The sequence below is a fragment of the Sphaeramia orbicularis genome, chromosome 14 (assembly GCF_902148855.1).
Source record: "Sphaeramia orbicularis chromosome 14, fSphaOr1.1, whole genome shotgun sequence".
Lineage (NCBI taxonomy): Eukaryota > Metazoa > Chordata > Actinopteri > Kurtiformes > Apogonidae > Sphaeramia > Sphaeramia orbicularis.
This window is the reverse complement of record NC_043970.1, coordinates 5,784,939-5,802,473: the sequence shown is the minus strand read 5'-3', so window position 1 is coordinate 5,802,473 and position 17,535 is coordinate 5,784,939. Positions and strand designations below refer to the sequence as shown.

The 17,535-nt window shown below is 35.2% G+C and overlaps 1 protein-coding gene across 1 annotated transcript; it reads right to left on the bottom strand.

The window, feature by feature from the left end:
- Window positions 1-1,007: 1,007 nt before the first annotated feature.
- On the bottom strand, window positions 1,008-14,593 carry LOC115433007 (linker for activation of T-cells family member 2). Its single transcript, XM_030154177.1, has 13 exons — window positions 14,461-14,593; window positions 13,926-14,310; window positions 12,498-12,602; window positions 11,756-11,798; window positions 8,997-9,040; window positions 8,881-8,914; window positions 7,551-7,585; window positions 7,411-7,449; window positions 3,906-3,936; window positions 2,977-3,029; window positions 2,803-2,862; window positions 2,634-2,699; window positions 1,008-1,196 (listed from the first exon to the last, which is right to left on the bottom strand). The coding sequence occupies exons 3-13, from the start codon at window positions 12,580-12,582 to the stop codon at window positions 1,162-1,164; spliced, it is 525 nt and encodes a 174-aa protein (XP_030010037.1). The 5' UTR covers window positions 12,583-12,602; window positions 13,926-14,310; window positions 14,461-14,593; the 3' UTR covers window positions 1,008-1,161.
- Window positions 14,594-17,535: the final 2,942 nt, after the last annotated feature.

Here is a 17,535-nt window from a genome sequence, read left to right as displayed (position 1 = left end):
AGTCACATGACCATATCCTCACAGACAGACAGACAGACAGACAGACAGACAGATAGATAGATAGATAGATAGATAGATAGATAGATAGATAGATAGATAGATAGATATTGAAAAGGAGTAGGCAGAAGTATATAACTTATACTTTTTATGAAGAGCGTTTCTAATATTTTAGAAAACTGGGAGAGCACTGATACTGGTCTGTAATTAGTAAAGTGGTGTTTGTAATCTGCTTTATAAATGGGAACAACTTCTGCTACTTTCATCTTGTGTGGAAAAAATCCATTTTGGAAAGACAAATTAAAGATATATAGTGGTTTTATAATACCATCCATACCATTCATCACTGTTGTCAGAGGCTTTCCAGTGGTTTTATTCTTCAAGCCACTGACAATGTTTTAAATTTCTTTTTCTTCTACTGCCCTTAAAAATATTGAGCTATTGTTTCTCTAAACATTATCAGCAGCATCTATTTCTATCCCTCTGACCTTTTGTTCAACGGAAAGTTTTGGTCCATCATTTACAAAGAATGCATTGAATATATTGACTACTTCATTCACATCTTTATTTTCATTATCAATGAAATCTTTTAGTTTTTAATTATACTGTTTAATACACTCCATACACACTCCTTTTATGTTATTTCTGTTGTAGTCTAAAAATTATTTTTTACAGTTTATCACCATTTATCATAATACTGTCCTCTGGATTTTGTGTTAACATGTATGGTGTTATGTATGTTTTGTATTTTCCTACATTTAATATACTGATCATGTAGATGTTCATTAAAGCTCAGATTAAAGTTGAGGGTTATTTTTTTTTAAGAGAAAACTGAAGAAAAGTGACTTTTTCAGCAAAGATATCAATTACTGAACATAAAAAAAAGTGTCTACAACCACCGTTTATGGCGAATCCCGCCTTCGCCCAGATATAGCTGGTATAGACTTGAACATCCCTTTCTTGGATTATCTAGTTCAGAAAATGAATGAATGGATGAATGAATGAATGAATGAAATACTACCACACTACAACCTTTTATTACCAGTCTAGAGCATAAAGTGCTGTTAAGACATTTACTCAAAAGTTTTACAAAGCCAACAGTACAAGGTGATAACTTCTGATGGATTTCCTTAGATGATTTCTGGTACTGTCACAGGTGCTGCATCAGGTGCCATCCTCATTTACATAATCAGGCTCATCTGTTCAGAGGAAGGCAAAGTTAAAAGTGAGTCAGTAGTCACTCCAGTGTTCAGGGTTTTTTCAATTAATAGCTGGTTTTCATGGTTGTGATTAGTGACTCAAGAACAGTCAAGGCAACACAATTTTAAGCAATCCTAATGAGTTGTAAAGACATGACTAGTTCACACAATTATCAGCAACAACTATTTTTGTAGACAGTTTTACAATATCATTGCTCAGTTTAACAAAGAAAAAAGTTGTCTCTAATTTTCCAGGGGACTGGAGGCTGAACCTTACAGTAGAGCTTCCTGAATGATCAAAACAAAAAAAGAAAAACACAATAATGAACAGGTCTGGGCTACGTTATGTGCCAAAAAATGTGACACAGTCATAAATGAGCAATAACCAGGGTTCAGAAGGTTAAAATTCTGAAAGAGTGGTTCAGGGTCATTGATGCCAACTTAGCACTTGCTAGATTTAGCAACTTTTCATTCTACCTCAGCAACTATTTTTTAAAAGCCCCTAGCAACAAATTTAGTAACTTCTGAAAAGTGGCTCAAATGCTAAAACACATACATTTTCTCTCTAAATTACATGAGATGATTTTGTCTTTCACACAGTTTAAAAAAACTCACCATAAAAGTCTGTGTGTCCAACTTAGACACTTTGTTGTATCTTTAGTGATTTTTCAGACCATCTAGAGACTCAATCAAAAAGTGATTGGTGACTAATCTATTTATTTTTTCTGTTGTTATTGGAAACTTTCAGAAACTCTGACTTAAAACACATATCATTCTTTGTCTAAAACAAATCATTGCTCTGAATATAAATCACTCCTACTGCCATTGACAGTTTCCTCTATTGTCTCTTTTTGGTCCATTTAGATTGTTAATGTAGACTTAAAATTAAAAATGTTTTGGTTAAAAATGTTTACAATGACTTGTCGTAGGTTCCGAAGTGGACAGTAAGGTTAACCATAATGTGCCCGTACTTGAAAACCCTCAGCCTTGAGTCCATGCCAGGGTTTCCTTATCATTGACTATCTGCTGCCCCCTCCCACCCCCGGTGGAGAACTACTGGTGCATGCCAAAGTTTTTGCACATACAGACGGACAGACAGACGGACAATGAACCAATGACAATACCCAGCGGGGAGGGCTGACGGTAAAAACCAAACCAAACTTAAGAAAATTAAGCTAAAAACAAAACAAACACAGTAACTCCTCCAAAGTGTCACTTAAGCCAGTCCCCAAGCCTGGATAAAGGAAGAGGGTTGGAATTAGGACATTAAAAAAACAAAAATTGACTCATAAAATGGCATCCTCTTAATTTTATGTTTCAATATATATTAATGCACTGATGAATAATCGATTGGAGTAGCACTAAATCATGACCATTGATAGTTGTTTTTAAATCTCACACTCATTTCAGTAATAAACAGCTGATTAAGACACTTACTATCATCCTGTTGATGCACAACCTGGTCCAGGAATGCAGTGTTTTCATAATCATCTTCATCGCCATCTGTTTCATGTCATTGCAGGTTCAAAAATTTAGTGGTTCATACTCTGTCCATTTATCTCAGCTGTGATCAAATGTAACACTCTGATTCAATGAATAAACATACCATCACTGATTGGCAGCGATATAATAATGTTTTCATAGACACCCGGACCCTGATCAGCATCTAGAAAAAAGGAAGAACATGGAACATTTTAAAAATTCACAAGTGAGAGATTCATCAGGTCTAAATTGGAGAAAGGAACTAGTAATATATCTGAAAGATGCACAAAAGGCTCACCAACAATCTTGTTTTTAGTCTCATTGACGTACACTGAGAGTGGGAGTGGGGCTCTACAAAACAACACACAAATGACAGTCTTAAAAATTAAAATCTTCCCATGACAAATGAGGTGTAACTCATTTAAAAGTAACTTAATTGTAACTCACTTAAATCAATGCTTCTACTTTTACCAAAGTAAAAGTACAACTTCTGAAATGTACTGCAATAGTCTGCATCTATCATCTTACTGCTTTACACCTGTTATGTATGACATACACAGCTCTGTAAACCAAGGGTGTGTATGTTTTAGTGGTTTTTGGGCTTGAAGATGCCCAATGGTATATAATAAAAAGCAACTGTTAATCCTCTTCTAAACTATTAAAACTAAAGTAATGAGCCTAAGGTATAGAAAGTGCAAATATTTGTGCTAAAACGTAAGGCGTAAAAGGGAAAATACATGTCCAAATCCAAGTTGGTAAAATGTGAATGAACACAGAATGCAATTTGTAAATTCTCATAAACTCATTTTCACAATAGAACATAGAAAACAAACCAAATATTTAGGGTGAGAAAATGTATTTCTGTTTTTATTTACATTTTACACAATGTCCCATGGAATTGGGGTTGTACTTGTCTAAACAGATACACAGACTTATGAAAACTCTTATAAAGTGTTGTAATGATGTGTTTGCACACATTACTTTCCAACTCTGCTTATAAGTGATATTTCCAGGGCCCATAGGATCCCAAATATTCAGGACCTAACAATAAATGTTCTGGATGGACCTTGTTCACAATGTAACAAATAGAATGAACCAAAGAGTTTTTTTTAGTTCCAATATCGCTGAATTAAACTAGTCAAATAATAGAACTTGGACATGTTGTGACCTGCCAACTCCATAGACTGTATATAGTAGTTAATGGTAAATAAGGCTGTAAGTACGTACACATAGGTGGGTTCAGGGCTTCCAGCTTGAGCTACAACAAAACAGGGACAGTTTACAATGACATCAAACAATGCAGTTATATAATTAAGAGATCTGTAATTATCTCTGTCCACACCAGTGCAGATTTTTATTAAATCAAAACATTTGTCTGTATATTTGAATATATAGTAGTTTTCACTTTGCTGCTCAATTTCACGACAGACTAATATGGCGTCAAAATGAGGCCAGGTAACATTGTAAATATTGTACATGCAAGTATTGTACATGTAGGAGACATACAGGCTGAAGATGAGGTGCACAGTGTGCTTGAGTGTGTGTGCTGCAGAGGCGGTGGTTCACGTGGGTGTGGGCATGCGCATGGCATGGAAGTGTGTGTGTGTGTGTAAAGGCGCGCACTCACCTGTGGCACAGATGAGAGAGAGTCAGGGCTGGGCAGCCGTATTTTTTTGTTGACCGCCCTTCATTAATTCATTTATCATTTTTTGTCTGTTTTTGCAATATTCCATCCATCCTATATATGCTGTCATAGCTCTGTGCGCTCTGTTAATAAAGTTACAAAACACAACTTTGGATCTCAGCGTTATCTCTTACCATAGCCTCCTTGTGTGTCAGAAATCTACGAGACACAGGACCCAACCTAATACTCTCAGTGGCTAAAAGGAATACTTTAGGAAGCCGCAACAGTACACGTATGCGAAGTATTGTAAGCACAACTGAAGTTTTGTAAAACAAAAATATATTTCTTTTTAAAAATGCACCTACAAAACATACTTTGCTCCTACAAACACGTTTTTTGATTTTGCAAAACACTGTCTGCATTTACAAAACTTTTCTGCAGTCACAAAACTTTTCTGCGATTACAAAAGATTTTTCTGCGGTTACAAAACATTCTGGCCTCTTTTTGCCGTGGGGGCGTGGTCAGATGAGAGGTGTGTCCAGACCTGGTCCAGACAGGAAGCAATATTAGTGGTGATGGTCAAACATCACCTCATTCACTACAATGGAGCGATTGCGAGGTACCACCGTAATGTGTCTGTTTCACCTTAAATAACACCACTTATTATTTATCCAGCAGAGTGACATTGGTTCCATTCTCGAAACCAGCTCCGAGATCCATAAACGGAACCAGTTTCGTTTACGGAACTCGGAACCAAGCCATGCTCCAAGTACCAAGCCCTAGCTCACAGTTGGCCACAGCCACAGCTGTGTGTTAAATGTAGGCACGGGCAAGATGCAGTGAAGCCGAGACTTGGAGCTTGGTGCATGGCTTGGATCCAAGTTCCGTAGATGAAACTGGTTCCATTAACAGATCTCGGAACTGGTTTCAAGAATGGAACGAACTTCACTTTACTGAATAATAAGAACTGGTGTTATTTAAGGTGAAACAGACACATTACGGTCGTATCGGACCAGGTATGGACATGCCTCTCATCTAACCATGTCCCCACGTCAAAAAGAGGCCAGAATGTTTTGTAACCACAGAGAAGTGTTTTGTTACCACAGAAAAGTTTTGTGACTGCAGAAAAGTTTTGTAAACAGACAGCATTTTGTAAAAGCAAAAATGGGTTTGTAGGAGCAAAATAAGTTTTGTAGGTGCATTTTATAAAATATATATATATTTTTGGTTTACAAATCTTCATTTGCATTTACAATACTTCACAAACATTTACAATGTTATCTAGCCTCATCTTGACACCACAGACTAAAGCCTCTGGGTTGACTACGTCCAGTATTATCTGATCCACAGTGCTTAGGTCAGGGGCAGGCAAACTGTGGCTTCAGGGCCACATTTGGCCCTTGGGCCCTTTTCAAATGGCTCAACAATTTATTTATTTATTTATTTATTTATTTTTTATACACATTTTGCTATTATTGTCGCAACCATCAAGCCATGCTTATGTTATGCAGTTGTAAAAATGTAGACTACACTCCAAATGAATCCAAAAATAGCTGTTGTATAAAAGTAGCTGTTGTATAAAAGTAGACGACTTTTATGTTGAATTGAAGGTATTCATCTGTACAAACCATTGCAAATAAAGCCTTCACATTCTAGTCATTTTTTGCTGCACAACTCAATAATAACAAATGTCACTGTTTTCTTTAGTGTAGTTCTGTCATTTCTTTGTAGTTCTGTAAATGCACCAAAACTTGTACTTATTCTCAAAATATTCCATACAAACTAATCCTTAAAAGCTTCTTAAACAGACGTCACTTTAAGACACTTTTAGGTATAGGCAGTTTTTTTTTTTTTTTCTATTTCTGTCTTAAAATGATTCAGATAGCAAAGCTCACCAACCCATGAACTAGACTTTAAGGTCAATTACAAACAACAGTTTGTCTTGGTATTTGTAGTTGTTTTTACATTCCTGTAGGCACAAAGATATTTTGTAAAGAAAAGGTTGCCTGGGCAGAACTAAAAACAAACAATTGTCCTTCACTTTGCTGGAGAGGAGACAACTGCTTTACCTCCTCCAGATTCTGTTTACAGATAATCTCATTTCTACAGCCTGACTGACACATTATTGCCCTGTGGATGTTTTTATGGATGTCTTTCTAAATGGGTATTTCCCCTTCAATTTTAAACAATATTCTCTCCACACAGTCATTGTTCTACAAAACAACTCTGTACACTTAGACACAAAAACAACTTTTGATCCTCTTAGTGTAGAGTTGAACAGTTATAACAAGTTAACCTAAAGGTGTTGCTTTGGGTTGTTGAGGTTTATTATTAACATTCCACATATTTCACCACAGGTCTGTGTGTTCACTTATACTCTGATATGTCATTGTTTTCTTATCTGCACACAAATACAAGTAAATATAAATATAAATATAAATACAAATCTTCACTTCAGAAGGTGATTTAAAGAAGAATCTTCATTTTAGTGCCTTAAGATACTGATTACATGTGGATGAGCTGATGAAAATTTTTAATTTTGCAAAATATCCATGAGTGTGGACAGGAATTACTGATCGTTGTTCAGATTCATCTGCTTTACTCCACATCTTAGTTTTCGACTGAGATATGAAACAGCATCGAGTTTAACTTTATATTTCAGCTTTTGATTCTGACAAAGAGCTGTCTAAGGAATGTGAGGATTTTCAAATTCTAGTGTTTTTTTTCCCCTTGATTTACACCAGCAGCTTTAAAGGAGAATGTTTTAGACTTCTATCTCATAATTAAGAGATCAGGATCTTGTAACCATGACAAAAATTATAGTCACACTCCATGGAATCCAGACAAAAAAAATGCAGATTTTTACATAACAACTATTGCAGTTTTAACAGCTTCCCTGTCATATATCCCAGTTGTTCCAAATACATACTGGATATTATTACCAAATACACACCTCATTTATTGTATTTTACAGCTTCTTATATTTTCACTTGATTACCAAACATAATTTTTCTCACAATTACAAGATAAGGTGTCCAACTTGTTTTTCCTTGGTGAATGCTATGCAATTCTAGTAAAATTCTTGTATGTATTTGTAAGTAAACATACCTTCTGTGATATTTTGATACTCTGATTGATCGTCAGCAGCTGGAAGACATTGCAGTAAAATGTAAACATCTCATTGGGTCAGTTTACCATAGAAGTGAAGTGCAGGGATGTTGCTAAAATGAAAAACATTTAGAACTTGCCTGGAACAACATCGTCAGTGGCCTCTGTACTTTCCCTGAAAAGCAAAAATGATTATGTTGCATTAACCTCAGTAAGATTTTGAATTAAAACATCACTGTACTTGAAAAACTAAAGAAATGTCTTTCAAAGGGAGGGAGCTTTGTGTGGTCATCGTCAGATCTGCATTAAAATGTGTAACAGGTTATATTCATTATTAGCATTATTTTTTTTTTCTCCTCATATAAGTCTATAGACTTTATAATATGTCCATAACTCAGACCAGGGTTCAGATTTTGTTCAGTCTAATGATCATAAACATAATGATTAATTACTTAAATTAAGATCAAGGGTATGCAATTACCAAGGCAACACCAGATACATTTAAGCAGTGTTTAACCCATAAAGACCCAGTGCCACTTTTGTGTCAGTTCCCAAACTATTTTTTCTCTCTATTTAATCTTTATTAAGTGTTTAGACATCATTTCTGCCAACCATGCTATCATTTATGCTACAATGCACAAAACATGTAATTTTTGACCAAGCTCTGTATCTGGCAGCTACGCACAGTAAAGTATTAGCTTGTATAACTACAGATGAGGAAAAGCATGACAGTCATAAATGCTAGAAATGCAACAGTAGCATTACTGTGTTGACCACAGTGTGCAGTAGAATGACACCTATCAAAATTATTACCTCCGCCAAGGAGGTTATGTTTTTGCCAGGGTTTGTCTGTTTGTCTGTTTGTTTGTTTGTTTGTCTGTCTGTCCGTTAGTGTGCAACATAACTCAAAAAGTTATGGACAGATTTGGATGAAATTTTCAGGGTTTGTTGGAAATGGGATAAGGAAGAAATGATTAAATTTTGGTGGTGATCGGGGGTGGGGGGGCCCATGGGGGGGGCCACTGATCAGCCTTGGCGAAGGTCTGCGCTCTCCGAGTGCTTTTAGTTTGTTTGTTTGTTTGTTTGTCTGTCCGTTAGTGTGCAACATAACTCAAAAAGTTATGGACAGATTTGGATGAAATTTTCAGGGTTTGTTGGAAATGGGATAAGGAAGAAATGATTAAATTTTGGTGGTGATCGGGGGTGGGGGGGCCCATGGGGGGGGGCGCAGACCAGAAAATTTCATCAAAATCTGTCCATAACTTTTTGAGTTATGTTGCACACTAACGGACAGACAAACAAACAAACAGACAGACAAACAAACCCTGGCAAAAACATAACCTCCTTGGCGTGGGGGGGCCCACGGGGGGGGGGCCACTGATCAGCCTTGGCGGAGGTCTGCGCTCTCCGAGTGCTTCTAGTTGTAACAGTGATGAAAAGGTTCTCAGTCATGCACCATCATGTACATACACAGTGGCTGGAGGAATTTTATTGGCTCTGGTGACTGAAAAAAAAGAAGAAGAAAAGTTTGTCAATACATATACAGCCACAAATGTGCAATATGAAATAAAATCCAACAAACATACCTGTTTTTGAACTTGTCACAGCAAACAGACTTCCCCCACGCTGGCTATTAGAAATAATTATATATGGAATCATTTTAGTTTAAATGTTTAATAAAGGATAATACATATTATTGAATATTAACCCCCCCCTCAAAAAAACACAAATAGCAAAACAGAACATTTTACATCTGGGTTGAAAAAGTTGGGTACATGATTAGATTTTCTTTGTAGTTATTTTGTTGTGAAAGCATTAAAATGCTTAAAACTGGGTTTGTTCAATGAAAAAGTGAACATTGGCCTTTAAAAGCAGACATTGTAACGTGTGTGCACTGAATTCCCCTTTAAAATAACAAACTGTATTTTACCTCATTTATTTATTGATAGGATTAGTGGATCAACATTTAGTAACATTTTAGATGATTAGGGTTGCCAGTGACTGTTTGCCTCTTTGAGGGTTAAACCAAGGAAAGCGGATGCAGCATTCACAAAGAATAGAAAGCAACTTACAAGTGAGTGAAGTCAGTGTGTTTCTGCTTTTCATGTCATAGTTTCATCTCAGTTTAGAACAAGAAAGTATGTTAAAGCTGCAGGAGTGAAAAATCCACCTGTGAACTTGTCATTTGTGAAATTCAAGTCAAGATCAATTTTTGATATATGTTATCTTTTAAACCTTTTTCATCAAAATGAAACTGGTGGTATCCCTGTCTGTTTATGAAGTTAAATTTGAACGGAATTTGAACTGAGGAAAAATAAATTAGTAAGTTAAAAAATATTAGATTTTCCATTGAACTGACGTGTCAAATTCCACAAGATGGTACCAGACAATGGGGATGATGACAATAATGTGTAAGTCTGATAGACCAGTAGAAAAAAACAAGATTAAATCCAGTGCTCTGTGGTGATAATGTAGTATCTACAGTAAAATGTATGTCATATCTCAACAAAACAAGGACTTACAGAACCAACCAGGTAGTGAATGTATGTTTCTATGCCATTGTTTCTAAGCCATCCATTCATGTCTGCCCATATTACCACTCAAGCCTGGAATTTTCATTTTATCATAGGGTTAGAAACATCCAAAAAGAGGTATTGGGGATAAGTACTGTAGTTACATATTTTAAAACATTAAATTGTGGACATATCTTTAGTCACTGAGCTCCATCCTGCCATGTTTCCTACAGCAGAGACCTCTGCTGTTCAACCTTCCACATAGGCAAGTGTCTAAATACAGTGTTGAATAAAATGTCACCTGCCCTAATGTAGATATAGTTATGGAAACTTATAGAAATCATCCTGACTTTCATATACAGATATACTGAATGTATATATTTCTATGTTTATTTTTATGGTCCCCCATCCTACTGTCTGATCCAGCAGAAAAACAAAACAAAACAAAACAAAACAAAACAAAACAAAACAAAACAAAACAAAGCTTTGAAAAAAAAAAAAAAAAAAAAACCAACTGACTAGTTGCTTGAATTTTACATTCTTGTCCTTTAATTCCAAACTGTTTTATGTAGAACTAAAACAATTATTTGATTAATCAAATCGATTTTACGATTTTACAATCGATTTTCCTAAATCAAAACTTTGTTTCCTTAATTTTGCTGCCACTAAACATTAGTTCCACTGTTATGTTTCACATGAACACCTATTGTGGCGCACATGACGCCAGGATCAACACAAGCAACATGAAGCGTAGCTCAGAAGAGACACGGACATAAAGGCAGAAAATGTCTATATGCTTACTTTCTACACTGGAATCATCACTTACAACTTTCAACTATAACGCTTTCATGCAAACATTGCAAATATTTGTCTTTATTTTTTTCAGTTGTATGTTAGTTCCATCTTAAGTTGTTAGTAAGTTGGATCCAAATGCGTTGAGGATTGCAGTGCATATATTATTTGAAGATGTCATTTGAGTTCTTTGTTGTTGTTTATATCAATAGATATTTTCATATATACTTTTATACTGTTGTTGTTGTTGTTGTTTGCCATTTTCAGACATGTCTGTTACACATTTTTACAATTTTTCCCCACATATTCAAATAATCATTGAATTGAATTGAATTGAATTGAATCAAAGAAAAATAATCAATAGATTAATTGATTACAAAAATAATAATAAATAGCTGTAGCTCTAGTACAAACACTCTGTGCTGAAATAGGACCAGGGCAATGTGACATACCAAAATGTTGTTTTTGTCACCTTCATTCTTCTTATTTTTTCTTTGACTCTCTGAAAAATCTGATATTAAAAAGGAGATTGAGATAAAATTTTATCCCAACCCTAACCAGATTGTTTTAATGTCTGATACCTAATCCAACCATACCATTGTCTAGACATTTATCGGACTACCTCATACATCAAAAACTGATGCTCTAGGAGTTTGCACTGACATGAGGTGCCATCACCAAGTGTCAGTATGTGGTGAGTAATTTCAGGGAAAAAATTTTTTTTAAATTAACCTCACATTGCTCTGTGAACAGCTTTTATGGATGGACAAGGTGGTATGGGAACATTTTAATTGCATAGAAAAGAGCTTTGACCAAAATGTTGTTTTGTCTTGAAAGTCACCAAATTTAATTTTATTGTTTGTAGTAAAATTCACAAAACAAATTCACAAAGAAAGCAACCCTCTCAGCATCTGCAGCCAGAGTAAAGTTAGAACCCTGCTCAGCTATGAGACTGATGTATTTTTAAAAATATCTAAAATCCATACATAGAAATAAAACACATCTGCTGATGTGGCTTGACAAAGTAAACAAATACTTACAATATTGGGGGATCATATATTTGGTGCTCTTCATTTATAATCTCTGAAAGAAGAAATAAAATGTTTATGAAAAATGCAATCCTTAAAGCCCAATATTATGCACTAATTTGATGCTCAATAAAATCATTTTGTGTACTGTACAACTGCTCTAAAAAAAAAAAAAAAAACTCAGTCGGGGTAATTCAGTTTATTTGGACAAATAATAAAATTGTACAAAGGTAAGTTACAGATGACTTTGAATTTAAACATTTCTGAAGAGAGGGCTCTACATAATTATGAACCACAATATCACACAATGCCATAGTGTGAGGACTTAATAAATATATGTACTGTTTATATAGTTCTCTTTATTTTCCTAAATGGTGTGAGTCCACTTAAAAATTATATTAAGTACCAATTAATTACATTGAAAAAAATTCAATATGGTTGACATTATAACCATCCAGTGACATCTGAATGCAATATATGTTTGTCTGTGATATTTTTGAGGATCTGTCTCAATAATCCTTGCTCTATGTTGGTTTACAGCCTAGAGGAAAGACATGATGATGTCACTGAGATTTTTCAAATGAAAAATTTTGCATGTTTCACAAAATTCACTCAATAAGCAACTGTGCTGAGAGTAAAGAATGACCTCAATAAATGCACTTGCACATCAAACTTCACCTGCAAAGCAAATGTTTGACTCATTTTCATACCACTACAACACCATACACCTCCTCACTGGTACAATGACACTTACTAGGTTTTTTCTTGCACTGCACACACAGAAGGGGCAGCAGAATTAGTGACACTACTGGTATGACAGTGAGGACTGCAGCCAGCATACTGGTGTCCACTATTACAGCTGAAAGAGACACACAAACCCACACATGACCAGTCAGACACTAACAACTATTCATGTGTTTTACATAATCTTACCTCGCAACAAAATTAAATATTGATTAGCTTAATGTGGAGATTACTGGTTGAGTTTAACACTCAGTTATTTTCTCTGCCACATTTCCTGTACATAGACTGAGCTGTCCACAGGATGTGGTTGGCTGACACAAAACTGAAACACAATATGCAGTGAACAACACTCAAACCAGTCCTGCAGCCTCACAGGACAACTGCCATGCCTACAACAAAAACTCTAAATAAGGGATGCAGATTGGTGTTTTTAGTTGAGAACATGTATTATATGCAATTTTTGACCCCAAATACAATTTTCATAGTCCTGTGTAAGTAGAGGCATTATATAAAAAAATAGAACTGATGAAAAAGACATACTATATTCTGTAAGGCTGCAATGACTAGCTGACTAGATAGCAAATAGTCAACACAAAATTAATTAGCAGCTAATTTAGAAGTCGACATTTCGTTAGTGATGTCATGCACTTTTGTTTATGAAAAAATTTAGTGGTTTGTTTACAAAACTGTTAGACACTGCAATTGTTATGCACAAAATGCACTATTATTTAAGAGAAAAAAGTATTTTATTGCTGCTACAATATCTGTTGAATATTGAATAGTGAATTGAATATTTAACAAACTTTGTTATGCATTCTAATTGCTGTGCTTCAAATGTTCTTGTAAAAGCAAAGAAAATGCATTTTATTGCTGCAATAAATATAAACAAGAGCGATTGTTTTGATTTGTTTTTTTGGGTTCATAATCTGATTAGTGGACTAATCGAAACAGTAGTCAATGACTAGTTACCTCCGCCAAGGAGGTTATGTTTTTGCCAGGGTTTGTTTGTCTGTCTGTTTGTTTGTCTGTCCGTTAGTGTGCAACATAACTCAAAAAGTTATGGACAGATTTTGATGAAATTTTCAGGGTTTGTTGGAAATGGGATAAGGAAGAAATGATTAACTTTTGGGGGTGATCGGGGGTGGGGGGGCCCACGGGGGGGCCCACTGATCAGCCTTGGCGGAGGTCTGCGCTCTCCGAGTGCTTCTAGTTGAATACTGAAAGTGTCAGTTGCAGGCTTAATATTCTGGACATCCTTATCAGCCTGGACAGATGGAGTACAACCGTTTTTCTCTAATAAAATGTTTTTGCAAGTACTGTACTAGAGAATATTTTGTAGAAATTAGGTAAGGTCTATCTATCTATCTATCTATCTATCTATCTATCTATCTATCTATCTATCTAGTTTTTACAGACATATAATCAAATTGGATGTTACCTTCAGTGGTCTGGCTGTCTTCATCCTCCACTGTCGAACAAATAAACTCTTACAAGACTGAGTGCTGTTTTTCAACACCAGACCACATCCGTCACCTTCAGCACAAACAAGACCTTCACACATCTGTGCTCTGTGCTTGTGGTTTGGACTGGACGTTACTGGCATTTACTCACGCGAAAGACATTCTGAGTTCTACAAACAGAGCACTGCTGAAAACATCCTTTCCATAGCATCATTTTTATTAGTTGTTGGTAAAGAAGTAGACACAATTTTTCATCATTTAGTTAAAAGTATATTTACTGAAGTAAATGTGTTTCAAGTGACTATAATTATTCTGATGACATTTTCTATGCTATATTTTCCTTTTGACTTTATTTTGCCCAAACTAGCAGCATTGTACCCATGGTGTCATTGTACGATAGCGCTCTCCCATGGTGCAACAGCGGCATTGCACCCATACGCCCTCCGTGCTGCAACATCGGGACACACGTTAGACAAAGACGCGCTGGACACAGAACGTCCATTATAGTAGGACTGTCAGTTAAACCACGTAATGTTTCAATATTTCCATTTGCTTATTAAAAGCTTAGCTTGCGCTAATTTGATTGATATCTATAAACCCTTAAAGATCCACAACTACATTTATCATAACTATTTTTTTGTCTTTCCGAAGTGATTTATCACCATTTATTAAAATATTATCCTCTGCATTTTGTATTTTGTATCATGTATTTTCCTATATTTATGTACTGATCATGTAGATGTTTTTAAATGCTCAGGGTAATTTCAAAGGTTATTATAACAAGTGAGAAAAAAATTATGAAAAAGAGACTTTTTCAACAAAATATATTAGTAACTGAACATAAAACATCCACTGTCATTTATCAAACTCCATGGATTTTACTGGCGAATGTTGTAGAAGATGAGGGTTTTCCATGTTCACTATGGAGCCTCTGAACGTCCACATGGGTCATAGCTGATGACCATGAAAAGAGGACAAACTGCATTTTACACCAATTACTTGCATGTGTTGATAGGATTAGTACATCATCAGGTATTCGACAGCTTATATCAGTAGATGCTTTTGGGTCATTATGGGTTAAATCACAAAAGGTCTGCAGATGTGTTAAATTCTTTCTTAATTTTCATCTTGTTTTCATCTATTTTTGTCATTTATGTCAATGCCATTTATGTATTTATGTCCACTTTGTGTTGTCATAGTTTATATCATTCAGGTCTTGTGTTTTTATATTGCTTTTGACTTATTACATCTTTTTAGGTCATTCCTTCCTTCTCCTTAATACTATTTATATCTTATGTCTTTTTCATTTATTGTGATAATTATTGATATCTGTTGATATGAGCATTTTTATCATGTTACAATTTTTGGACATGTGGTACAGCACTAGGATCACAACATTTCTGATTTGAATAGCAGTGATTATTAGATTTAGAAAAGTTAGCTCATTTACACAAGTCAAATTGTCCTGCTACATACACTGTCGGGCAGGTAAAGTGACTACCCATCATACAGAGCGACTAAATTACAAGCTTCTCTGGGTTGTCTTACAATCTGGGCTTGCTTTAGTTGGTCAGGACAGGGTTCAGCAATGTTATGTATCCAGAAAATGACCAAGTTTGACCATCAGTGGATTTTTTCTTCCTTGATGGCATAAGCGTATTCCAAGATGACAATACCAGGATTCACTGGGATTAAACTGTCAAAGAGTAGTTCAAAGAGCTGTTATTTTCACACATGGATTAGCAACATTAGGGTTAATCCAGACTTTAACTCCAATGAGAATCTTTGGGAGGTGCTGGAGAAAACTTCACTAGAACTAAACCAATTAGTCAACTCGAATCAATCAAAAATATAATTTTATAACAATTTTCTTGAATACTTTTATACTGTTGTTATTGTTATTATTTCTATACAGATATTTTATATATCTGTTTGCTTTTATACTTTTTGGGGTTGTTTCAGCAAGTTCTGGAATAAAGGACAAGTTGTTTGTCATTTTCAGACATGTCTGTCTCACATTTTTACAATTTTTTTTACCTATTCAAGTGATCATTTAATAAAAGTGAAGGCAATAATCGATAGATTAATTGGTTACAAAAATAACTGATACTTAATACAGTGACTCTCCCATCCTTACTACAACAAGATCTGGGCCAAAAAAATAATCTAACTAGAAAAGCACTCGGAGAGCACAGACCACCAGCAAGGCAGATCAGTGTCCCCCCCGATCACCAACAAAATTTAATCATTTGTTCCTTGTGCCAGTATCAACATTTCCTGAAATTTTCATCCAAATCTGTCCATAACTTTTTGAGTTATCTTGCACACAGACAGACAGACAGACAAACCAACGCCGGCAAAAACATAACGTCCTTGGTGGCGGTAACTATTGTTGCTACACTTATGCGATTTTATTATCATTGTGTAGTATAAACGATGTCATGGGAAATGAGTGAATAAAGTATTTCTAAATTTTAACATAATTCAGATTATGTTGTTTCAAAATCATAAAATAAGTACTCATGGAAATATTTAAACAGATAACATAAGTATAGAAAGGGAACAGAAAAATACATTTTTGGGAGTGATGTTGAACCACAAATCCTCCTGGAAACCTTATGTAGAACGTGTGCAAGCAAAGTAGGCAAGAGGTTTTTGCAGTTCTATGTAAAGAACAATGTACAGTACACGTAGAAGAATAAAGTGTTACTCTGTATTTGTCACTTGTCTTACCATATTTGAATAACTGTGTAGAAGTGTTAGGTAACACATACAAAAGCACTATACACGCATTATGCATACCACATTAAAGGGCCATGAGGATAATTAACAACACAAGATCTAGAGAACAGACAAACATGTTTTTAAAGGCAGGCTCTGATGTTCACAGATCTTGTAGAATTTAAGACAGCTCAATTAATGTACAAAGCAAAAAAAAAGTTTTACCTTCTAATAATATTTTAGATAGAGAAGGCGACTCATGACTGATGAGGAAATTAAAATTCAAGAAACATTATTATTCAGACCACTCTGCGGCGCATGTGTTTCAGTTTTTGAAGAGAAATAGTGGAATACCTTAGCTTTTAAACATAAATAAGAATAAATATACATCAGCATAAAAAAATGTGTAAACCCCCACTTTGGAGTCATATAGATGTAAAAAACAAACAAAAAACAGGACTCTGATATTTGCTTTTAGCTATGTTAAACATGTTCATGTTCATTTTGTGTTTCATAATAGTAAAACCATACGAGGGCCGTTCAGTAAGTTCATGGCCTCATCCAGAACAGAACAACACAGACTAATAATTTATATTTTATTTTTCAACATAATCTCCATTTACAGCAATGCACTTGGTCCATCGATGTTCAAGCATCACTATCCCATCACGAAAGAATGTAACATCCTGTATTATAACAACCAGTATTTCTGGGTGAGGCCATGAACTTATTGAACAGCCCTCGTAAATAGAAGGGGGAGGGGGTTATAAGTTAATACTTCTTCCAACTCCCTTTGATGGAGACGGATTCATCCTTTAGGGAGGATCCTGATCACACATTCACCAAGCAAACCAATATGCTGTTTCA